Here is a 24,541-nt window from a genome sequence, read left to right on the forward strand (position 1 = left end):
TACTAAATTTGTATTAGTTAGAGGGACATATGCAGACTGCTTGGAATAAGCTGTAATTAATAGAAATTAAAAATGCTGTTTCTGGTGGGGGGAAGGAATTTCATTCAAACTTAGAAGTATTTCTTAAATCTGCTACTGCTGAAATATTTACCCTTACACATCATCTTGTAAAGCAAGGTGATGAACAGGACCGTAGTTCCATGCAGTTGTTGGCTGTTCAGTAGCAAGTATGACATCAGCCAGATAGTTTTAACCTGCTTTGTACTGAAGAAGTCAGTCTACTTCAAATGTTTTTCTTGCCATTACAGGTGGAGGAAATTTTGTCATTTGACTATTGTCTTTTGAGCGCTTTTCTTTAAATAATGGAAAATACAAATTCTTTTCCTTAGCTGAACATAAATAAAGTTTTAAACAGCTTTATGCACGTATGTTCATTTTGTGGTCTACCTCATAATAATCTGTAAGATCACGTTCCTTTCATTCATAGTCACCTCCTCTTTCAACCTGCAACTCCTTGCCATCAGTGGTGTAACTACAGCAATTACTGTCTCGCATGTCATGTTGAAAATTGTCTCTTAATGTAGTCTAAGTGCTGGAAGTAGGTCAGGGAAACTACCACTTGTAGACCACGGCTAGGCCCAACAGCACAGTGACATCTTTCTGATGAGCATACAGCTGCTTAAGACACTAATGTTCGCTCCTTTTGGTGTGTGAATCCTTAGGTCTTTTACAGTAGATAAAACCTTCCATGAAAGCCAGTTGTATCCTGGGCTACATCCCAAGCAACGTGAGCAGCAGGTCGAGGGAGGGGATTCTGTACAGCCCGACCACTGTCACGGGCGGGTCGCAGCTCAGCCTGGCCTGTCTGGCTGAGGGGGCCATGACGGCTGACAGACGGGCCAGGCTCCGTGGCACCCACAGCCGAAGCCTTTCCAGAGGCTTTCCAGGGCCTCCAGCCGCCCCAGCACCGAGCGGCGGCGCTTGACCTCAACATGGCGCAGCTCCGGGCCGGGTGCCGGCTCCGCGCCGCCGGCCCGCACCAACGATGGCGGCAGCGCGCATGCCCTTTCGTTCACCCCGCCCTTCTACCCGCCGCCGCTCTATGGTCGCCCGCGTTACTGCCTGGGGGCGCTCTGGCACGGCCGCCTCTGTGGTGGCGTGGCGCGGTGCACGCCGGGCCGCTGGCGGAAGGGGCGGGTCACATGACCCCGCGCGGCGCGGCGGCAGCGGCGCGGCGCGGCGTGTTCGCGGCCTAGCGGGGCCTCAGCCGGCCCAGCGCTTCCCCCGCGCCATCCCCCGCCCCGCTGCGCGGCCAAGGGGTGAGAATCGAGGGGCTGCGGGGGGAAGAGGGAGGCAGGGAGGGAGGGCACGCGGCGGTGGCGCCTCGGCCGCCCGCTGGGCGGAGGCACGGCCAGGGCCGGGCCGAGACCACTGGGCCGCGGCGGGCGCTCGCTGGGGAGGTGGTTCGGGCCTGGACGGGGCGTGGAGCGGGCGAGCGGCCTCGGGGCGGTGCTCGTGAGGTCTGTTCGCTTCCTCTCCCGCTGGGGCGCCTGGAAGTCCATTCCGCCGACCCCGGCGTGAGGGACGGGAGCGGCCCCGCGGGAAGCGAGGGGAGCCGGTCTCACGCCCGGGACGAGAACCTGCGCGAAGCTTTGCTGGCGCCCCACGCTGCTCCCCGGGCCGAGCCGCCTCGGACTGCGGGTGGGATTTTTACTTTTCCATGTCGGGGAAAGCGATTACGCTAGGAAACGCGATGTATTGCGACAGGGAAGTTATTGTTCTTAGTGTGGATTGGGGTGGTCATCTTAAAACACGTGTTAGCAGGTCGTACGTAGAAGAATCAGGAGTGATTCATCCCTGTCAGTAGCCGTTGTGAGTGCACACTGCGTGTTTTTCTCATGATGTCTTTTTCCGTTGTAGAAAAAGACCTTTGTCTGGCTGAAGGAGAGTTTTTTGTTTAAACACAGGGAATATCTTGAACACAACTAACGTTTTTTGGTTTTTTTTTAGTGGCTCTTAAACGGCCTTACAGAAAGTGAAATCTCAAACGTTTTATATTTCCTTAGTCCATTCAGACTAAAATACACCCACCCGGCATTTTAGTCTGTTTTTCTGTGTGTGGCAGGAAAGCATTGTTTCAGGTAATGTATCAGCATTTACGGAGAGGGCCCAGAGCAAATTAGATGGAAGAATAGGACAGTTTCTTACTTCCCCTCTAAAGGAGTGGCGTTGTACAGGGTGCTTTGCGTTTCTCTGCATCTCTGCCTCCAAGTGCCCATTCACATAAGTGTTGTAATGCCACAGCCATGTTTCTGTTTTGGGAGGAGTCAATAAAGTTAGAATGGAGAGTCACTTATTTCACTAACTGGGGCTTTATATGAGTGCAGAGGTACAGAATTAGGAATTAAATCAAATATCTTAAGGTTCTGATGACACGCTTAACAGAGCCCTACTTAAAGGGGTTTTGGACTGAGGCTTTGGTTTGGATAAACACGTTGCTTTTTGTGTTGCTTCATAATAACAGTGTGGGATGCAACTATTCCACAGCAGTTACTAAATGCTTTCTAGATCACCTCTGAAAAACAAGCTAGAGCAAATACTAGTCATTTTGTTCAGAAATATATATACTTAGAAAATCTGTAATATTTTTTATCTCTCCCCATGTTGGTTGTGTTTAACATTTAAACCTTGCTTAGCTTGCAGGCCATTTTGGAGAAAACTGTAGAGGTCTGAGAAAGTGGTCATTTTCACTGGGGAGACCAGTTGGCTTGGAATAGAAGATTTTTCTTTTAGGGAGCTTTTTTGGATGACAAGAAGTAATATAAACAGCACCTTTGTTGGGTGACAAACTAGGAGGTTGTTTTTGGCTTAAATATCCACACATCATGTAGAGACCAATGCACAAGCCTGTGTGATAGTACTGACTTTAACACACAGGTTTGCCGCATATATTTTCTTCAGCCTGCACAGCTGTTTTGTGCAGCTTACTCTAGACTAAGGGTACAGACTTTTTGTGGTGCAAAACAACTGTTTTGGGAAAATATTGAAGGGAAGTTAAAATCAGATAAAATCAAATCAAACTAGATCAGCCGTACTGTCACTGTTCCTATGACACTTCACATATGTATTCTTAAAACACATGAAGTTTGTTTGTGCATTAAGACTTGAGGGGTTTTGCAGTAAGTTTTAACTTTGTTTAGTGTAACAGTAGTAAGTATTGTAACTGTTTGCTTCATAAGGAACGTCACTGTTTTAGAAATGGTTATGATGCTTTGCAGGTTTTTAAATAAAATGTCTGGTATGTAAGCAGAGATACTAAGGATATTAATCCTGTGACACTGGTAGAATTATGACGCTGCCCTGAGTAGATGATGGAATTGTCAGTTTAAAACTCATCAGTTACCAGCAATTTTTATTACACTTACATTCTACTTACGATATATCCCTTCACCCCTTTATTTAAAAAAATGGGGTTAGTAAAACAGAAGGTTAAAAGAGTACTATGATTTAAAAAGAAATTACAGCATTAACGGACAGTACACTGCAGCCAGGACAGTACAATCTCAGTCCTTATTGGGACTTTTAGGAGTCAGAGATGATAAAGAGCAGGGCAGCAATGTCTGGGTGATGGTGACCCTTGTTTCGTAGTAGTTGTGAGTTCTGTGTCATCTCAGGGCTGGAATCAAGTGTCTAAGGCCATCTCTCTACATTTGCTTAGTTCTAAATCAGAGCCAGCGTGCTCCTGGTAGACAAAGCTCCATCCCAGCAGGGATCGCACCATGACAGGATTAATGAGTCTCAATGGATTTTACCAAACCTTAGAACCATACAGATATCCCTGTACTCTCTCCAAGTTTCAGAAGATCGGTGCAGATGGCTCTGCATGTTGCTTGGTTCCACCAGGACTTAAGTCAGAAGTGCAGTGTAGAAAACAGCTGAGCTCCTTCTGGGCCAAAGTTGAACCTGGAATATTATAGCCGTGTTTATGTAGCGCTTGCCTTAGTTAGTAGCTCAGGCTGGTTTTGAGCTGGGTCTGCATAAACTTAGACGTTTTGCCATCCATCATACAATTAATCTGCAGCTTGGAGAAATGGCTCAAGGCTAATAAAGTGTGCACCTATGTTACTGTGTTAACTTGGATCAAGGGTGCGCTCTTGAAGGAAGTCTGACTGTCGTCATCACTTGGGAAATTTATTTCCTGTTGGTTTGCGCTATTCCAGTGGATAAGCTGGATTCCTTTTGGATGAAAATATATTGAAAAATGCGCTCTTACCTACAAACTGGTATTTGGTTTAGTGGGGCAGACATGAGGGTCTCATTAGTTTTGTTTAACAGACTTGTTCCTATTGTATTGCTTGCTGGCACAGACACAGTCTAAAATGACTGCACTTTAGTCTGAGACCTGACATAAATGCATCATTTTGGGGGTTAAAGATGTCACTATTTCAGTATTTTGAGTGGCATCAGGCCAGCTGATCACTGCTTTTCTTTCTCCTGTATTTTTGTGACCACTGTAACATTCACAGAGATTAAACTTCTGCTTAAAGAGCTGCTGCTAGTTAAACTGCAGCTGTCAAGAATGCTGCTTACATTCATTTTCACTAGAGGTAATACTTCCACAAGTCAGCTGAGGCTTTAAAAATATGTCAGAACTGTTTACTTTCTTACTTAGACTTTTGAATAAATCGGGGGAGTTGGAACATCACCATACATATTACTGACACCACAGTAAATGTATCAGAAACTGATCACTGAACTGTACTGGCAGGATAGGAGGACAGTGTGCAGAGAAGTTCAAGGTGCTGTTCCTGAGATGTCTACAAGTGTGTTCTACATAGATCCAGCTTAGCATCTCCTAACTTTTCATACCTAAACTTACATTTGTAGTTGCTTAGAAATTTGATGCAGAGCCCCTTTTACTGTTGGAAGAGTATCTAGATTTCCGGTGTGTTCTCTAGCTCCTGACAGAAAAGAATGTGTTAGGCAGTTCCCTTCATTGTAGCATCTTGGATGCATCTTCCTCCCTTGTCCAGATCTCTCACTTCTCCAGTGAGCAGTTTCATTCCTGGTATCTGTTGATCCTCACAGCTTTCATAATGGAACAGAATTAAACTGTTCTCTCTGCTGGTTTCACATCAGTAGTTACACAGAGTAGCGAGAAAGAGACCAAGGCCTTAGTTGTAGTTTTGATCTTAAATGCCACAGGCAGCAGAGTTGCTAGGATGGACCCATGTAAGAATTAAGTCAGTAAGAGGGCAGCTTTCTAGCTGCTGTGCAAGTAATTGTACAAATATTGGGGGCGTGAGGGGAGAAAGAATGGAGTGCTTTGAAATGAACTGTAGAAGCCCTATGTATAACAGTGTTTCACATCATCTGCCCGGAACACTGAAAGACTAAGTTTGTTCTCTTCTTACTGCCTTTTTCCTTTTATGCAGTAACAGTTACTTTGTGGACTGCTAAATTTTTGCTTTTTAAATTTAAATTATAAAAAATACCCAACCAAACAATTGCTTCTCTGTGCATATGTAACATCCACTGGGTATGGTATGTTTTAGCATCTTTTAATTTAAAGAACTGTTGCACCTCTTAGTTCTGAGGCCTTTTTTGTTGGCATCTCCAAAATGGTGGCTCAGATAAAGTGCTTATCAGAGTGAGAGACGGGATTGCACCTACAGGCAGCCTGAAAAATTACTTCCCCAATTGTTCTTTTATGTTTTACTGACCATGCCTTAACATCTTGTGGACCTCTGATGGTGTAACTGTCATAGCCTGTTTAGAACCATTTCAGATGCAGTAGCTTATTGTTTGTACCATCTGCCCCAAAAGAGTTTTGAATTTTATCCATTTGTTTTACGATCTTGTAATATAGATAAGAACCGAGAGCCTTAAAGATCTTAATTTTGGGCTTTTTCTGTTGGTTTGTTGTTTTTTTGTTTTTTGTTTTTTGTTTTGTTTGGTTTGGTTTTTTTTTCATGTGAAAGTTTCAAGTAGTGATACCAAGGCAGATAAGGGAGTTCTGTTCCCTTCCATACCATACAAGTTCCGGATTCTAGATGAATATCAGCTGATGTGCACGTAGTCTGAAGAGACAATAAGCAACTTTTTAAAAAAGAAAATGGTGTACATCTTTGCTGCTTTTCTTTGCCTATACAGTTTTAAAAATTCAGGAATTACAGAAAGGAAATGTGTTCTTAGGCATATGAATTCTAAAAGGGAGGGGAAGTTTTATGTTTATTATATTGCATTAAAACTTTCTGAACTGTGGAAAAAATGTTTGCATTTGTTCTCTTGTTTCTTCTGCCATCTTAGACCTTGTGTCACAGGAGTATTCATTGTTTTGCCTGGCGAGATACTGATAAATGCCCTTTGGGGCCAATTAATGAATGCCCTCATCACATACCTTGTGTAATTGATGTAGTTGTAAATGTTTCCTTGAATGAATTATGTGATAGGGTTATATATGTGTTCTTAGACCAGAATAAATAAGTTCTGATGTTAGAAGGTATTACCAGGTACATTTGGGTTTCTCTTTAATCCTTTCCAGTCCATTATATACGTTGATCTCTTATAGCTGTTTCCAGAGTGTGAGGGAACAAAAGTTTTTTCTGTGTGATTCTGTTACTATAATTTTTTAGATCTTTCAGATGTACCTACTATTATGGTAGAGTACTGATGGTATCTTTTAGTTCTAGTGTTTAAGACTATCATTAGTGGCTTGCTCTTGAGGAAATCTGGGAGGCACATCTCTCTTCAGCAAAACTTGATTTCTGTTCTTTGTGGGTTCAGTGCCATTGTGTTCCTGGCTTGAAGAAAGCACATTATAATCTACAGTTCTGTTGTATGTATCAGAATTTTGCTTACCATAACTCTGTTTCTCGAGACAGCCTTGCTTCAATTTTGACTCCTAGCTGCCTGTTAGGAAAGCAGTTGCAGTGCGGATCTGATGCTGGAGGTTGTAAGGCAGCCTGTACAGTCCAATGAGAAACTCAAACGTTTCTGCCAGCAGCTAACTGGGTTCCTCTCACTTGTGATACTGTGTCTCTGTGATTCATATCCACATGATCCACTGTGTTTGAACTTCTCCAATGCTTCCTCACTGCAGTGTGAATGTACGTACATGCTCGGCAGTAATATTGTGAGCAGTTTGGGGTTTTTTAGAACTGAGGGCCAACCTTCTGTGAAGACTTGACTGTGTAAGGTTACTGAAATAATATTGGAAGCAAGAATGCATGCCTTAGTTGTATTAAGGGTGATATTGAGTGCTTTATGACTGGGTGGTGTCTGTTTCAGGGTCAGTAATATGCATATAAAATAATAACAATCTGAATAGAAAATGGTGTTTGAAATGATCTTTACTCTCCATGGGGGCATGTTGACACTCAGCTCATGGGCTAATGTCCAAGTTGTGCTCTAGGAGATTGGTGGACTGGTATGTTAAAAATAGATCACAGAACCCTCTTTCAAGCTTTTAACTCTCTCTCTGCTGGAATTTGAGGATGTCCCCAATGTCATCTTAAATACAACTCCTGTTAGTGCTGAGCAGTGCAATGGCCCAGTTCTTCCTGGCGTCTTGTTCTACAGTTGTGTTGTGTGTGATCATTTCTTGTACAACAGAACTACTTGCTTTATTGAAATTGTATTACAAGATTACTTTTGCTTTTGTATACTGCAAACATAGCTTTATTTTAAAGAAACTGTGCAAACTGTTCAATGCTATTTATTGGTATGAGGAGTCAGATATAGCTTTGTTTTTCACTTCATTCTGAAACACTTCCTTAGAAGTGCTGTTTTTAATTGAGAAAGAAGACTTCTACTACATCTGTAACTTAATGAATAGCTGGGGGAAAGAGAAGTTGAAAAATAGTTGTAGTTTGTAGTTGAATGTCCATATAAATATTTAAAATCATTATGGACACTTACCACTTTACTGCTTTTGTAATTCACATTTGAGAACTGACTAGTACAAGTTTCCTTTTCTGTCTTTTTGACAGACTGCGACTGCAAGAATGTCTTTTCCACCTCATTTGAATCGCCCTCCTATGGGAATCCCAACACTTCCCCCTGGGATCCCACCTCCACAGTTTCCTGGTTTTCCTCCACCTGTACCTCCTGGTAAGTTATTGTAATATATGGAAGTGTTGTAGAAATTAATTTCTTTATATTATTCTGAATTCCTTTAGAAGCCAGGAACTTTTGTAAATAATGTATCTCAGTAACTCTGATTTGTGTACATTGCAGTTGAGTTTCTAGTTTTCCCACAGATCATGTCATGTGAGCAAGCTCCTTTTGGTCTACCAAAAGCTGTTTACTTTTGACTAGAAATGAAATACTGGACTTTTCTTGAGCCTTGATTCAAGACTGAAGCTAAGTGGTGATTTCTGTTAATATTAGGTGTTCCAAAGCCACTGTTTTGACAGTAATCCATTGTAATAGCCTTTGGAAACCCTTGGGTATGCTGAGTATGTGTAATGTGAAAATAGAGGAGTAACTTTCAGAGAAGGTCCAACTTCTTGCATTGTTTTTCTGCATTTTTTATGTCCCACTTTCTTTTATTTTGCTTCTTATGTTCTTTCCTCCACACATCTTGCAAACTTACAGTTACCTTTATCATTCCTTCTAATCTTCCCAGAACTATTCCTACCTTTTTTCTTTGTTGATCTGTAAGATCAGCCTCTGCTTTTGAGTTGAGATTTTAACTTGTTGGTGTGGAACAACTTTCTTTCTGTACATTGCGAGTATACGTAATGATGACTGGAGGCAGGAGACCATAGAGCAAGTGAGAGAGGGGAATACATCAGAGAATTACCTCTTTAGAATTCATCACAAGGGCTGCAGAAAATAATTCCTGTCTGTATTGTCTTAAACTGTGTTGTGCAGGAGTGTTTTGTAGACAATAGAGGCATTCAAAAAACAGATGGCTGAACTACAAAAAGATTTCTGCATATCATTTATCAGGCTAATCTTTACTTGCATTAATTTTTCTAAACATTTTTTCCTGAGAACCATGAGATGTTAGCTATTTCCTGCTAAAGGCAGAGTTCTTGTTTAGGTAGTATCCTGCCATCAAAAATGTCAGGTTGAATTGTAAAATCATACCTTTTATCTTTCCTAGCTCCAGTTTATGAATCCTAGTGTGTAAAACACCAAATACTTAAAAAAATAACTTTCTGAAATAGATTTTTAAATGCCTGATACAATTTTCTGCTCTGAACATGTTGCTTCTTAGTATGTGTGACAAAGATCTTTTTGTTCTCTTGCTGTGTTTAAATAGTCTCATTTTAGTATTAGGAATCTGAAGGGTATGTAGAGTGGAGAAGCCTGGTCTTAGGTGAGAATAAAATTTTTCTCTACCCAAGAGAAACATGATTTGCTTACCTGTGCAGAGAACATTTTGACGTGTAGAGTATATGGATCTTGCTTCTTAGCATAAGCACATCAGTAGAGCTGAAAATGCTACAGAGATTTTATGAAAGTCTGCTCTGAACTTAGTCCATATGTAAGATCACAATTTTAGTGCCTTACAGTTTTATCTTTAGCTAACTGTTTGGTCAAAATTTCACGTCTTAGTTACCTCAGCCTGTAATTTTTTGAAATGTTTCAGCTGGAGTAGTTTGTTTGCATAATAATGAAGTTAGGAAAGGTGTTTTGTTTTGCTTAAAAATACAGTTGTTAAAAACAGGAAGTTCTAGTATTTCCCAATATTAGTGTGGAAGATTTGATAAGGAGGTGATTCTGATAAATCTCTAAAGATTATTGGATACCACTGAGATGTAAAAATCTTCATTTTGCATGCCAGAAATGCTGTAGTAGGTCAGACCTGCAGTCCATATAGGCTGATGCATTGTGTGGGCAGTGGGACTAGAAGGCGGTATGTAGGATGGGCATGTATCCCTGTCTGCTTTCTGAGTCTGTTGCCTCATATACCTGTAGTGTTAGGGATTTTGGAGTATGATCTTTCGTTTGTTCTTTATCTTTTTCTGGACCTGTCATGAACGTTTGGTATTTTTTGGCTCTTGATTGATATTGTCCATCTCCACTGTCACCTCTTAGACCAAATTTGAGCAGTTCATTAACTGCTGTGGAAAGTGCTGCTTTCTTACTCTTAAATCTGCCTTTAAACTCATTGCCTACTCAGTGTCCCCCTCCTGCCCCAGTTCTGATGTGGGAGTTGGGCAAGTTGTGTTTTGTGGTTTTGTACACCTCAGCCATGTTCCATGCCTTGCAAACCTCCACACTTGAAGAGTCTCAGAATGTACAGCCTTTCCTCATAAAGCAGCTGCTTCACCAGTGAAGTCATTATTCTCTGAGGCTATTCTCTGAGGCTGGGCGGTCTTGCGTTGCAGAGACCATGTCTGTAGGCTGTAGTCAAAAGTGAAGGTGCACTAAGCTTTTGTGTAGCAGCTAAATGATGCCTGTGGTCATTATGTTTCCTGATGATGCCCAATATTTCAGTGGATTTTTGTGGCTTCTGCTGAACGTTGGGCAGATAGTTTCATAGAATTATCCATGATAACACAAGTGTGTTTACTGAGTTGTAACTTTAAAAACCACTGTGATAATTATAATAATTATAGGGCTGTACAACTGGAGTCTTGTCAGGGAGTAGTTGCTACAGTCTTTGGGATGCCATGGTGTATTAAAACTGAAAACATGGGAGAGCAATACACTTGATTGTCTGAATGGCCTGGAGGGACAAGAGGTAGTATGACCTTAATATGAAGGGACTGAGGAAGAAGATTGAGCGCTGGAGAAAATAAAAAATAACATAAATAAAGCAAAACCAGAGTGGATGAGTAAAAAACTGGAGAGGGTGTCTGAGGAGAAATGTTTTTAGGACTAAACACTAGAGAGTGTGGGGGAACAAGTCCAGGAACAGTAGATTGCAGAAGTTTGTTTAGTATTTTAGGAATACAGCAGTAAGAGAGATGGAGAAGGAGACGATTGAGAGGGAAAAATGATGGAAGTTTTTTGTAGAATGAAAAGAAAAGGAGATGTAGGATCCCTCTGAAGAACGTGAGACTGACTTCGTTATTCTCAAGTCTCAGTGTGTCTGCTGACCAACCAGTAGTTTTGATGAAATCCCTTCACGTAATGTATTTAACCTCTAGCAGCTGGCAAGGGAAGACAAAGAGCCCTTCTTATGATCAAATATTGGCTCATGATAGTACTTAAAGCTGCCAGTGAATTTGGTAGTGTAAAAGAGGTATCACATGGTTTAATCTGATTAAATATTAATGTAAATTATTATTATTTCTTATTAATTAATGATTATGATTTAAATTAAATATTGTTCTAAATTAGGTGTTGGAGACTCCCAAGTGAAGTATTCAGTAGCTTCTCGATAGAGGTTTTTTATGCTGCCTTTATTAAGCTGTTCCATAAATAGGGGCATGAAGCCTGGTACCATGCTCTACAGGACCTCATCCCTAAGCCACATGCAGAAACGATTGTGCTGTGGGAATTGTGTAAGCTGGGAACGAGATCATCTGTAGGACATCAGCTGCCTTTGCTCTCAGGAATTCCCTGCCTCATTCATCACACCACTGTCTTCTAGAACAATATTGTGGCTTGAATATGGTCTGAAAATAGATTTGTTTGTGACAAAGTTGAGATGGAAATAGGAGAAAGTGACCAGGATGCCTATGGTATGTTAGTGTACTTAGGCTTTGTTTGGATGCTTAAGGAATTAACTGGTTATCATTACTGTGAAATTCTTATTTGACCAAAATTGCTGTCTAGTTTGAAAATCATGTCTGCAATCATTTCATTTGTATTCATCAGTTCTCAACAGGGCAGACTAATATTAATGTGTTGTCTTTCTCAGGGACCCCTATGATTCCTGTACCAATGGGCATTATGGCTCCTGCTCCAACTGTAAGTATTACAGTAGGGATGAGATTATAGCCAAATAAAATGGAGAGTAAAATGTAGTAGATGTCAACAGTGTTATTGTTTTGCTCTATTCCCTCAGAATTCTACTATGAAAGAAAATGCTTAATTTTAAGTGCAACTATAATGCAAATGTTATGCTAATTTCTGACCTAGACAAAATTTGAAGTAATGTCTGGAGCTACCAGCTGCAGAGGTGAAGCAATTATTGTTCTTACAAGAAGACATACTTCTCTCAAATACAGTGGTTTGAGCTTTGCCTTTGGATCATTTGTGCTTTTCCTGTGCAGTACAGTTAGATCAGGGAGATTCCAGGTCTTTTGCTCTGGAGTTTGTAGCCCTGACATAGTACTGTGGAGGCATTACCTCATCCAGGTTTATAAGGCTATCATGCAGCACTGCTGGGTTGTCCAAAAACACATGCTTTGACAGGCTTACAGATAAGCTTGCTGTCTACATGATGCAGGAAAAGGAATAGTTGCATGTAATATCCATCTATGGAAGAGCAAATGAAAAGTTTCTTTGTCTATCTTACTAATTTCTAGTTGGAAGGGAAGTTTATGATTTTGGGGTCAATAAAAGTGTGCCTTAAAATATAAAGGTTACTTCTTGACTTAAAGGTGAATTACCAATTGTGTGATTATGCAGAAGTGAAATCTCCCCAAAATACAGAATTTTTGGATAGCTTGTATTATCTCCTAAAGGAGGTTCATGGTAACCAGTGTGTTTAAGACAAATATACTGAAACATATTTATTATTCATGTATTTATTCATTCAAATTAAGTATTTTAAAATAGTTTTTAGTAAGTGACACTTCTAGAAAGGTGTTCTGAGAAGAGAGACTGTGCATAAGGACTGTTAAATCTTAGGTGAAAGAAGTGCAGCAAAGTGGAGCAGATGATCATGCCTATCTTTGTACAGTTAATTTGCAGATACTTGCTCCTTAACCTAAAGAGGCTTTGGGTTGTGTGTTGATTACGTAAAGCAGTACTGTTTATTCACTGCGTGGAAGCTTTAAGATCATGTGTCTGTTGAAGCCTTTGAGACAGAGTTACTTTTCTATTCACAGCTTGGTTTTTACACTGTTAGGTAAGGTAATTCAACTTCCAACGACTCAAATGTTGCAAACTAGTTATTTGTAGGAGAAATAATACCTAACGTTACTGGATGCTCACCTTGAGTCTTCCAGTGGTTGTGTTCAGTTACACCTCTTGTTATCTTCCTTTGCCAGAAAATGGCCATTTTTTTTGTGTTGTAGCAAGTATTAAAGCCTGAACTGCTTATTGGTGTCTTACTCCACAAGCCTAACTAAGGTTTGTATGAAAATTCAAATTTGAAATAAATGTGCATCCCTAAGTCTTTTGTCTTACGTATTTAAATGAAAATAAAGCATTGGATTGGTTTGGTTTTCAAACTTCTCCTTCTCTTTATAGGTGTTAGTTCCTACCACAGTGTCTATGGTTGGAAAACATTTGGGAGTCAGAAAAGACCATCCTGGCTTAAAGAACAAAGAAAATGATGAAAACTGTGGTCCCACTACAACTGTTTTTGTAGGCAACATTTCGGAGAAGGCCTCAGACATGCTCATACGGCAGCTTCTAGCAGTAAGTACAGCAGACTGCTTGTTAAATTTCATCCCTGGCTGATGAATAAAGTAATGACCCACAAGCAGTGTATTGAAACTAAAAGCAGAACTATTCCCACTCACTGGAATAGCAGCCCACTATGCCTGAATTCAGTACGTGAAGAGTACAGCTTTTTTACACTATAGATGCCTGTGAATATATAGACCTATTTTATTCTTAGTAGTGTTTACCCTTTCTTAATTTGATAATCTGCAAAAAGTGGTTAAGTTTTTGTAATGTTTTGAATATAAAATGAAAATTAATGATATTTCTCTGAATTGCAGAAATGTGGATTGGTTTTGAGTTGGAAGAGAGTGCAAGGGGCATCTGGAAAACTTCAAGGTAACTGTTCATGCTTTTCAAAATCTCTAGACATACTCTTGTTTTTATTACCTGGCATCTGTTTTAATATCTTGACACATTGCTATTCTTAATCATTTTGTATTTTAAGATACTGTAATATGATAGCTGCTAAATACTTTCTAGTAAAGGGCTAGCATTTTCTGGAATTGAGACGGAATAAAATAATAAAATTGAAAAAGTTTAAATGAAAAATGTCTTGGGAGCTCTAGGTTTGCTTACCTTTCTTTTCTGAAACGGAATGATTTTATAGACTATTCCTGAGAAAGGTTCACTGGTTTGGACTTAGTCCCCAAAGGAAGATACTGTTCTAACACTGTTACAAGTCACTTCCAATAATATGTGTTGTCCTTCTCTATGAAGGAGGTTTTCCTGATGTAAAATTTACCTTCCTTATTGTCAAGTTGAAATGATTCATTTTTTGTGACCCTTCTCCAGTGATTGCAGGAAACAGTTTTGGTTACTGTTTTTTTGTTGTGTTTTCATATCTTGCCAGGCTTGTGGGGTTTTTTTTTCTTTTTAAGGATGTAATTTAGTTCCTTCAGCTTTTTTATGTATCACACATTTTTATTTTGCTGTCATAAAATGTTTTTCTCGTTTAAAACTTCATGTAACTGTTTTGAAGACCCTGGTTTGAAATACCCTTCCCTCTAGGTTAACAATGAGCTGTTGATTGATGCCCCCTTGGCTGTCAGACAATTGCAAATCCACCTGAGATGTCATCATATAGACTACATTTCTTAGTTAAGACAGATATGTCAAAAGCTTTACAAACATAGTCATAGAATTGTTTCAGTTGGAAGGGACCTTTTTAAGTTCATCTAGTCCAACCCCCTTTAAAGAGCAGGAACATCTTCAACTACATCAGGTTGCTCAGAGCCTCATCTAACCTGACTGTGAAAGTTTCCAGGGATGGGACATTACAATGTGTGTACTGGTTCCATCTGATTTACTGGACTGTTAATTATATCAAAGATGAGTTCAGTGAGTGAACTTTTGAGTTTCTATGATATGTACTCCTGGCTTTTAAAAAAATAAGTGCCTATGTTCCAAGGTTATTGATTCAAAGTAAGTTAATTGATTCAAAAAGTAATTACCTGAAGAGCTTTAATGATTTTACTTCTCATTTCAATCATCCGTTTCAGCCTTTGGATTTTGTGAGTACAAAGAACCAGATTCCACACTACGAGCACTGAGACTACTCCATGACCTCCAGATTGGAGAGAAGAAGCTGCTGGTCAAAGTTGATGCAAAGACAAAGGCTCAGCTAGATGAATGGAAAGCAAAGAAAAAGGCATCTAATGGGGTATGTATATAATGTGTGATTTGCATCCTTTTGGTAGGATGTCAGTGTAATGTACTTGCTAGATCAGACTGTGAGCATGTCTCAGTTTCTACTCCTTTCTGTGTCTTTAATTCCTTTTAGGATTTTGTCAGAATCACATTAATGAGTCTGAAGATATGTTGAAAGGCAGAGAAGTGTAAGCTTTTAATTCCGTAGTGTTTGAATTTATCTGCAAGCTACAACTACATCTCTAGAATCAATTCTGTAATTCATTATAAAATATAGTAATAGGTGCTATGTATTTTGATTCTCTTGCATCATTTTTGTTTAGAAACTCTTGAAAGTACTTAAACCCTAGAAGAAGTTACTCTGTCAGTCTGTAAATTGGCTGTCTGAAAGGAATTGAGGTTTCTTTCCCCTCCACTGATGATCTTCTGGAACAAATCAATGAAAAGGAAAGAAGTAGATGATTCAGTAGAAGAGACAGTTATCAGGCAGTGGGCAGCTTCCAGATATTTAATAGATCGGAAAATTAGTTTTGTATTATTCCTTTCTAAAGCTAAGGATCTGTTCTGGTATAATTGCAGATAATTTGGTATGTTGGATTCTTGTTGAGATTCAAAGATACTTAATTGACAAGTTTGCATTGAAATTGATTGTGTCTGTTTCTTTGCTGAAATAGTGTATTTCAACCCCAATCAAGTTGGGCTTTGTCTCTAACTCCTAAAGTTTTTCATGTGCCTTAATATATCACTTAAAATTTTTTTCTGTAAAGTCAAAGTGAGAAGAGCTCTTGTTCAGAAAACTAAAAATGCTAATCACACTGTAGCAGGTAAATTTTTAAAATTCCAGTTTGGAATTTTCTTAAATGTATGTAGACTATAGTGGAAACACAGATACTTCTATTTCATTTTACGTAACCAGAAGTAGAGGCATAATGATGACATGAAGTACTTGACATGTCTTTGCATACCCCGTGCATGGGATTAAATGCAATGGCTTAGTAAAACAGAGTGCTTTACTGCTTTACTTTGCGATGTTTGAGTGGAGTACTGTACCAGCTCCTTGCCTAGGTAAGGGCTTGATTTGACTGCCTTTTCATTCTGTACTTCCTTGTTTCATGTTGGCGTCACCTGTGATACTGTACTTCACAGCTGATGTTATAAACAAGCTTAAAGTATTTCTGGAGTTCTTGTACATCTCTCAGGAATTTTGTTTTCTGTGAGCCCCTGTGAGTTACGGTCAGTCTGAGGGGATTGATTGTAATAGAGCAGCGGGTACTGTTTGTGGCTTAGGTGAAGGCAACTGTATGAGCCCATTCTCTTGAACTGTAGAATGAGATTAACTCCATGTTTTTTGTTGGGTTTTGCTGGATTTGGTAGGGTTTTTGCTCTTTTTTTTTTTTTGTTGTTGTGGTGCAGAGAAAGGATGTGAATTGCTGAGGAGTATTGACGAAGTGCATTGTAATCAAACTGCTTGTGACTCCTTTCATGCCATCATTGATGTGCTGGTGCCACTTGGATCCAAAAGTTGCAAATTTTTGTGAATATTTTCAATTAAGAAATCAAACATGTATACTACAACACAATTTCATATAGAGACACACCAAGCAAACCTTCATCTAATTAGCTCCTCTCCCTGATCACTTCTCCCTGGATCTCTTCAATTCCACCCCCTGTCACTACCTTCTAGCTCTTTTCAGCCTGCTCCTCCTTGGCCTGGCAGCTTCTTCAGCTCCAACTGAATCCTCCCTTCCCCCTCATTCTTAGCTGCTGCTCCATCAGACCCTTCCCTCCCCCTCACTCCACCCACCAACTTACCGCTTGACGGGATACCCAGCTGGATTCTCAGGTGAGATTCCATTTTTCTAAAAGATTCAGGGGATCAAGAGGTGGGCTACCTTGCTCAGTGTGCAGATCATCATTCTACCCTTTCATGTTATATTTAGTGAAAGGTACTTCTTTGTGTTCCTTTTCCTCCCTACAAGGTTGAAAGGGGCAAAAAGATGAGGAACTGCGAAGTACTTGATCAACAATAATTAAAAGTATAAAAAAGTTTGTCGTGCAAGGAATGTTTTCCCTAATGATGTTTCTTTAATATAGTTCTCCCATTTGAAGTTGCAGCTTGGAAATTTTAGGTAGGCATTTATATTGCATGGCACTTTAGAAGGCTTTGAGGAACTGCTGTTGAAGTGACTTGAAGTTCTGGAACATAGAACACAAAACTTTTGACCAAGAGCTGCACTATAGTGATTGCCTTTCTGGGAGCGTGTGGGTGCGCTCTCTTTTCCTGTCTAGTGCCTTAATCACTGTTTTTCTGTTCTGTTTTATTATGTTATTATGCAATCCTATACTTGCTCTCTGCAGCCATTCCATAAAACTGTGCAGTAAACTGTGGTATTGCCAGTGCGAAAAGATCTGACTAATATAATGCAATTGATAATTACTTGTAGGTGGTTTGGTTTTCATGTGGTGAGTTGTTTTCTTTTGTATGGGTTTGTTAATCTTTTTTTTTGTTTGGGGTTTTGTTTTTTTATAGTAAATACTGTAGGGGCATGAATGTGATAATGAAAGGTGAACTTCTGATAAAGCCATTATTATTCTCAATTTGTTGAGTCCTGTTACTTTGCCATTTTTCCGTAGAACTCCAGACCAGAGACAACAAATGATGATGATGAAGCACTGGATGAGGAAACGAAGAGAAGAGATCAGATAATTAAAGGGGCCATTGAAGTCTTAATACGAGAATATTCCAGCGAGCTCAATGCCCCCTCCCAGGAATCTGACTCTCACCCCAGGAAGAAGAAAAAGGAAAAGAAGGAGGACGTATGTGTTTTGATTTTGGACAAAACAGATTTTTTTTTCTTCAACTCACCTTTATATAATGGCCAAACCTTGTGCAAATACTTTAAACCTAAACTTCTGATGAGAAAACAAATCAACAAGCATTGATGTCAGCAGCAGTTTCCTTTTTTTTTTTTTTTTTTTTTTTTTGAGCTGAAAGCTAGTCAGTTATAGACACCATCCCTTCAGGATGGTTTAGGCATTTAAGCACCTAAACTTCTTGGAACAACAGGTTTGAATCTGGGCAGGACTGTGAATCGACCTTTCATCCCTCTGAAGGTGGAAATACTGAATTTAGTGCAGTTTAATCTGTATGTGCATGTAGGGTTTTTCAGATAAGAACTTAAAAAACAACTGTAAAGAGTTCCTGCATAACATCCACTTCCAGTGAAAGGTGCCAGGGCACTATTGTAATGCCACGAATTCGGTAGTTTTTGACAAAATTCTCTCTGCTTGTAGTATGAATTCTTGTAGTGTGCCTTGATCCAACTGGTTGCAGCTGTCTACCCATATGTGGAAGCACTTCATTAGTTGTGAATGTCCTTGAAGGGATCCTTCAGGGATGAAAGGCATATTGTAATCTTCCTGCCGTACAAAATCACTTTTATACACGTCTCAATTTGGCTGGATTTGGTCAGCCAGCTTTCCTATCTTGTGCAATGCAAAAAAACCCACATTAAGTAGGAATGAATGTTCTGGTTTAGACCTGCTTCTGTGAATGACCTTTTTATGGACTAAAACAAAATGGAGAAGGGGGAACAAGGATAAGCAAACTCAGGCTTAGCTTTTCCAGCGAAGTTTCTAACCATGGGAAAAAAGGCTTTCCCACCTACCATTCTGCACCTTATATGAAAGAGATTGGAAAATTGTTTGACCAAGATTTTTACCTACTTAAGTCTTCTGCAAAGTACCTGTTCCAAGGCAATGATGCAGTTTCAAATGCTTATGGAGTTTGTGTGGTGCAAGAAACATCTCCCTCAGGGAGCAAGTCTATCTTACCACAACATTGTTAGTCATGGCCGACCTGAGGTATAAAAGTGCTGAGCTGAGAATTTGTTTTTCTTTCCTCTCCCTCCCTTTGGGAGAAGATGTTTTCTTCAATGACAATTTGAAAATGAGTCACTGTCTAATGCTGTCAGCTGTATTTTTTTGTTACAAGCACTGTTACAATGTGTATTGTCCTGTGGGTAAAAAATATATATATCTATATATATATATGGCCATGAATAATGCCAGGTAGTTAAACATTGTAAGAGACCTTTGCAGTCGTGGAAGAGCTGGGTGCTATGTCCCTGTGACAGAGCATTATTTTCTTGGCTCTGTGTTGTGTAGAACTTTACTAATCTGAGCTAGTCAAGTAGCCAAATAAGCTCTTTTAAAATACACAGCAATTGTGAAATTGCACCCCATCATCCTTCCCATACTGGGAAGGAAGACAAGAAACTTGGAAGTTGCCATCTTTGGCCTGTGTGGATAGAGGTGGGAGTGAAGAGATGGTACTAGCTTGTTCTCTTGTCCATAAAAGAGAGGGGAGAGAAAGACTGTTGAGGGTGGGGGGAAAGGGAAGGTGGATGCAGATATTGTGGGGGTGGTGAGGGGGGTGTGGAAACTCACCAGCTTTGGGGCTGTTGTCCCCTGAAGAGTGAAGATGACTCCCGCTGGTGTTAGCAGCAGAGGCTGTTAGTTCTTCTGGGTGAAGGCATGACTGCTGTGGGGGAGTTGAAAATGTGTGCGGGGAGCTGAGAGTGAGTGGAATCTGGTTTTCTTTTTCAAGCACGGGGGAACCTCGCTAATTCGCGCTAAATATAAGAGCAGGTGCAGTCTACCAAATTCTGCGAATTAGCGAGTAAGTAAAATCAAGACATACCCACTGCAAATACACTTATTTATTTTGGCAAGTGTAGCTTAGCCTTGTTTCTGATGCTACCATAGCGTACTAATATCCTGTAGTACACTTGTAATTCAGTGAAGTCTTACTAACATGAGACATCACTATGTGTTTTAAGTAGTGTTCAGCAAAGGGAGAATTAGCGAGGTTCTTCTGTAACTTTGTTGAATCAAAGAAATGAGATCACAGCAATACAATATTGCTTTGTAGTACAAACATACAAAACATTGTTTTTCAGAGTAGTGTGCAATCTATTTTTAAAAAAAAAAATCTCCGTGGATTTTTCCGCAGATTTTCCGCAGATTTCCAGTGGCCCCACTGATACCTTATCCACTCATCACCAAGGTTCGTTTACATTGTAGGCTTTGACAATGACTATGTTTACTGCTAGTTGCCAGATTTGTGACTTTTGTCCATCTGATTTTTTTTTTTTTCCACTCATTAACATCAGACTGTCAGGTTTGGTACTGCAGAAGGACTTTATTTATCTCTTGCAAGACTGGTTGAAAACTTCTAACCTTCAGCTTTTCTCTTGTTCTCCTGTGTCTGTACAGATGGCTGTTAATGCTTTTACTCCTGTCCCCCTTGTTTTTTAGGAGGATATAAATGCTATAGAAATGGAGGAAGACAAAAGAGACCTGATATCAAGAGAGATCAGTAAATTCAGAGACACACACAAGGTAGTATTCTTGTTTTTGCACTTGATACAATTAGGCTTTTTCAAAATCCAAAAAACCACTATTATAAAATTTAGCAGTACATTGCAATATCACTTAAAATGATGTTTATATTAGGTTTAATATACATGTAGTTCTTTACAAGTCAGAAAAAGACAGTTGCCACGTTAAAGTGGCCCGTGACATCTTTATGCTAAGACATTGATTGCTACTGAGTATTTTTCAGTCTTCTCACTTCAGCATGAAAAAAGGCAGCTTAAGTTGCTACACATACATTAAGTCAAGATATTTATAAGTGAAGGCTAAATGGGGCTGCAGTATAAGACATACACTTGAGTGTGTTTCTCTAGGTAGATTTGTAACATTATCCAAGATTTTTGAAGAGATGAAACGTGAATTAAATTAAAGTCTTTTCTTTAATAGTTCTAAGTTAAGAGTGGGGGAAGATTAAAACTAGGTCAGTGGTTACCAGACTTACCAAACTTTAGATGCATGGAAGAACTGTAAATTCCCATAAAGCTAATCTATTCATTGACCCCCACCATTATGATAGAGATCATATGGTGACTAATGCAAGATGAAACTCACAGCTTGGAAAGTAACATGGAATAGGATGTAAGTATGAGTTTCTGTTTTTTATTATACTTATGGATGCCCCCTCAGAAAAATATGCAAAGGGGTAACTGGCTTGGAAATATTTGTGCACATCAAGTCCCACCCCAGGGTCCCCACTTACAGAAGTTTCCACTAATGCTAGTGCATCTGTGAATGTTTCTGCTTTGGAAAGTGATACTTGCGGATCGGAGAGCACAACTATGCATGTGATGTTCTTATTTCAATGCTTAGCTTTAAGTTGGTATTAATTTTTCCCCAACAAGATTGGACTGGTCCTTGGTCTAGGAAAGTATCAACAAGCTGCTCTTTTGAGCACACACTTCTCTTTCAAAGTACCCCCAAATCAACATTAAAGAAAATGTTGAGGATACAGCAAGGTGAAGTGTGCCTGTGTTGTTTGGCTTTACCACTTGCAGTCACTGGGGATGGTACCATGTTTTCATGCAACCGTATCAGTATAAACACAGGTGACTACACGTTATTGTATGTACATGTATTCAGTTTTTCTCTTGACTGAAGTTGTTCAAGATACAAACCTGGGGGGAAAGAAATCTAGAAAAAGTTATCTGGAGAAGCTCAGCAATTGAATGTGAAACTGGTTAGTGGTGAAACTTCAGTAGAATTACGTTCAATTCCGAGCCCCGAGTTGTCACTGATACTAAGATGCAAAAAAGTAATACTTCTTTTAAAATTGCAAACAAAATAAACAAAAACCAAGCTTCATTGTTTCAGAAGCTGTTGGGCATTTCACTGCCTTTGATTTGTATTATTGGGGGACTATTTTGGGTTTCTTAACATCAAAAATCAACTGGAAGTAGTCATTGTGTGTATTGGATATGTTTAAAAGGGGCTGTTGAATCCTTAGCAGCTGGCTAGTGAGCCCAGTGAACCTTTGCATGTTTTTGGTATGAGTTTATAAACAATAACGACAGACTGTCAGGGTATCAGCATTGCAGGGGGCGTCCATTTACAGCACGGACGAGTCTGAAGAGAGCTCAAGGTAAGATTTATAATTCTTCTACCTGTTCATTTCTGTTCATTGCTTCAGTTTATCTGATACTGTTCCCATCCCATTACCCTTTCAGATCCTTTTATTTAGGTTTACAGAAGTTGATTGAGGTCAGATTTTGATTACAAAACAAACCAGTTTATTTTTTCAATTGGATTTTAAGAAAGTGGACTTAGGAAATGGATTTTAATATACCAAAACTTGTGTGTGTGTATTTACACTTGTGTGAATATGTTTTTAATAAAAGAAAGAAACCCACTCTTGAGAAATCTTACCACAAAGTTTTTGAGAGTGGCGAAAAATCAGGAGTTCAACTAAAGAAATTTCTATTGGAACATCTAAGATAACCTGTAAGTATCAACCACTTCAGTATGTAAACTTTCTTTAAAAGTATATGAAATTTGAGGTAAGTTGTTTTTAAAAGTTGACAACCTAGTTTAACCTTTGACCCTACTGAGGTTTAACACTGTAAAGCTCCTGGATAATACAGTCCTTAGAAATCAGTTTTTCAGCCCAGTGTATATTATAGGATCTAAGTTTTATTTTTTTCACATCAGTTTTCTACCAATTCCTACCATTTTTAGTCCCTTTTTCCTTTTGTGATTTCAATGTATCCAACATGGGGTTGCCTGTATTGTGCTATCAATGCAGCATAGTTTCACTGGATACATTAATCACTAGTGAATTAGCTTTATTTCTGTAATCCTTTGTCGGTTCTCTGGTCCCTGTGCCTATGGCAGAAGAACACTAATCAGGTAAGATTGCTTTTTAAAGTTGTCTTAAATGCTTTGTTTAAAAGAAAAGAACAAAAAAAACACAAACCAGAGAAAATGCTGTTTCATTGTTCCAGTTTTTAATTTCATTTCAGTGATGGTAAACGTGGAGCCAAAGGGGATAAACCTGTTTATTCTGCTCAATATTTGTTCAAAAAGTGGTATTCTGGCATCCATCAGGTTGCAATTTGGTATATTTGGTTGTTATTTGGTATATTTGTGAACCGTGTACTTGCTCTTCCTCCCAGAAACATAGCTAATAGGCAAGGTTAATCCAGTGTTGGCGGTCCATGTCCTAGCACAGCATCTGTAAGTTAACACATAACAATTGCTTCCAAGGATGGATTTATCTATCATTCTGTTGATGTATTTTCTATTGTCTTATAGGAATTCTGGTCATAAGAACTGTTTCTAATTGAAAAAAGTGGCAATTTTGTACAATTTTTAGTAAAACTGTAGCAGGTAACCTTTAGTTTCTGTGTTTCAAAAGAGCTATTTCCAACCTTTTTTTAACTGTCTCCATCTTGCAGTCATGGAAGTAAAGATTCCATTCTGCAGAGTCCAGTTCTTACCAGTGAACACTTAGACCATTTTTAGGGAGGGAAAAGGGGAAAAGTGTCAGTTTTCTTCACTATTTAACCGCAGGCACTGTGTGTAAGTGGATATGTTTCTTTATCCGAGTTTTCATCTAGGATGGTTTTGGTGTGCCAAGACTTTTTGGGAAACAACTCACTGTCCCAGTAAGCATTCCACTGAAATAATACTTTCCTAATTGAACAGACTTAATTTTGTCAGCTGGAAGTTCACTTTACTTGTACCCAACTGGCTTATAGGGCCAATGGAATTTGGGTCCCACCTGAATCCTGACTGTAGTGCACTCTGAATGTGCAGTTTAGTCAGCTCATAATACAAGGCCAGCCCTACTCTGCTAAGGTTGGAGATTGCTGGTCTGTGTAGATCTATGCTTTTGCACGAAACTTAGTCTTGTGATTGCTGCATTTTTATTTCATACTTATGAGTTCCAAAAACACCCACCAAACCCTATTTAACATTTTTAAATTAGTGGCGGTTTTGGTATTTCCATTACCAGCCTTGTGTGTTGCGCCGGGAGTATCCACTTTGTGTAACTACAGAATTAACTATGAAAGTTCTCTTGTTGGTTTTTAGAAACTGGAGGAGGAAAAAGGCAAAAAGGAGAAAGAAAGACAGGAAATTGAAAAAGAACGCAGAGAAAGAGAAAGGGAACGGGAGCGTGAACGAGAAAGGAGGGAGCGTGAAAGAGAGAGGGAGCGTGAACGAGAGAAGGAGAAGGAACGGGAGCGTGAACGGGAGCGAGATAGGGATCGTGACCGAACTAAGGACCGAGACAGAGACCGCGAACGAGACAGAGACCGTGACAGAGATCGTGAAAGGAGTTCAGATCGCAACAAGGATCGGAGCAGATCAAGGTAAATGTACTTCAGTTACTCTTCATTTTGCTTTTTCTTAGTGCCGTTTACTAAATGCATATAGTCCAGTAGATCAGCTGCCATTCAAAAGAAAATGATCCTTGCGGAAGATCATAGTCAGCAGCAGG

The 24,541-nt window shown here is 39.6% G+C and overlaps 1 protein-coding gene across 2 annotated transcripts in view; it reads left to right on the forward strand.

Moving 5' to 3' along the window:
* The first annotated feature begins 1,204 nt into the window (after positions 1–1,204).
* The window catches only part of RBM25 (RNA binding motif protein 25), a 33,678-nt gene continuing 10,341 nt past the window's right edge, over positions 1,205–24,541 (forward strand). The window contains exons 1-10 of one of the 2 annotated variants that reach the window (XM_039552345.1): positions 1,205–1,319; positions 7,992–8,112; positions 11,825–11,874; positions 13,324–13,494; positions 13,800–13,857; positions 15,021–15,181; positions 17,803–17,985; positions 20,183–20,236; positions 20,488–20,571; positions 24,133–24,413. In XM_039552345.1, the coding sequence (XP_039408279.1) occupies positions 8,007–8,112; positions 11,825–11,874; positions 13,324–13,494; positions 13,800–13,857; positions 15,021–15,181; positions 17,803–17,985; positions 20,183–20,236; positions 20,488–20,571; positions 24,133–24,413 (1,148 nt within the window). In that variant the 5' untranslated portion in view covers positions 1,205–1,319; positions 7,992–8,006. The remainder of the gene's footprint in view (positions 1,320–7,991; positions 8,113–11,824; positions 11,875–13,323; positions 13,495–13,799; positions 13,858–15,020; positions 15,182–17,802; positions 17,986–20,182; positions 20,237–20,487; positions 20,572–24,132; positions 24,414–24,541) is intronic. The other variant, XM_039552347.1, reaches the window with a different exon arrangement.

Source organism: Corvus cornix, chromosome 5 (genome assembly GCF_000738735.6).
Source record: "Corvus cornix cornix isolate S_Up_H32 chromosome 5, ASM73873v5, whole genome shotgun sequence".
In the NCBI taxonomy this organism is placed as follows: Eukaryota; Metazoa; Chordata; class Aves; order Passeriformes; family Corvidae; genus Corvus; species Corvus cornix.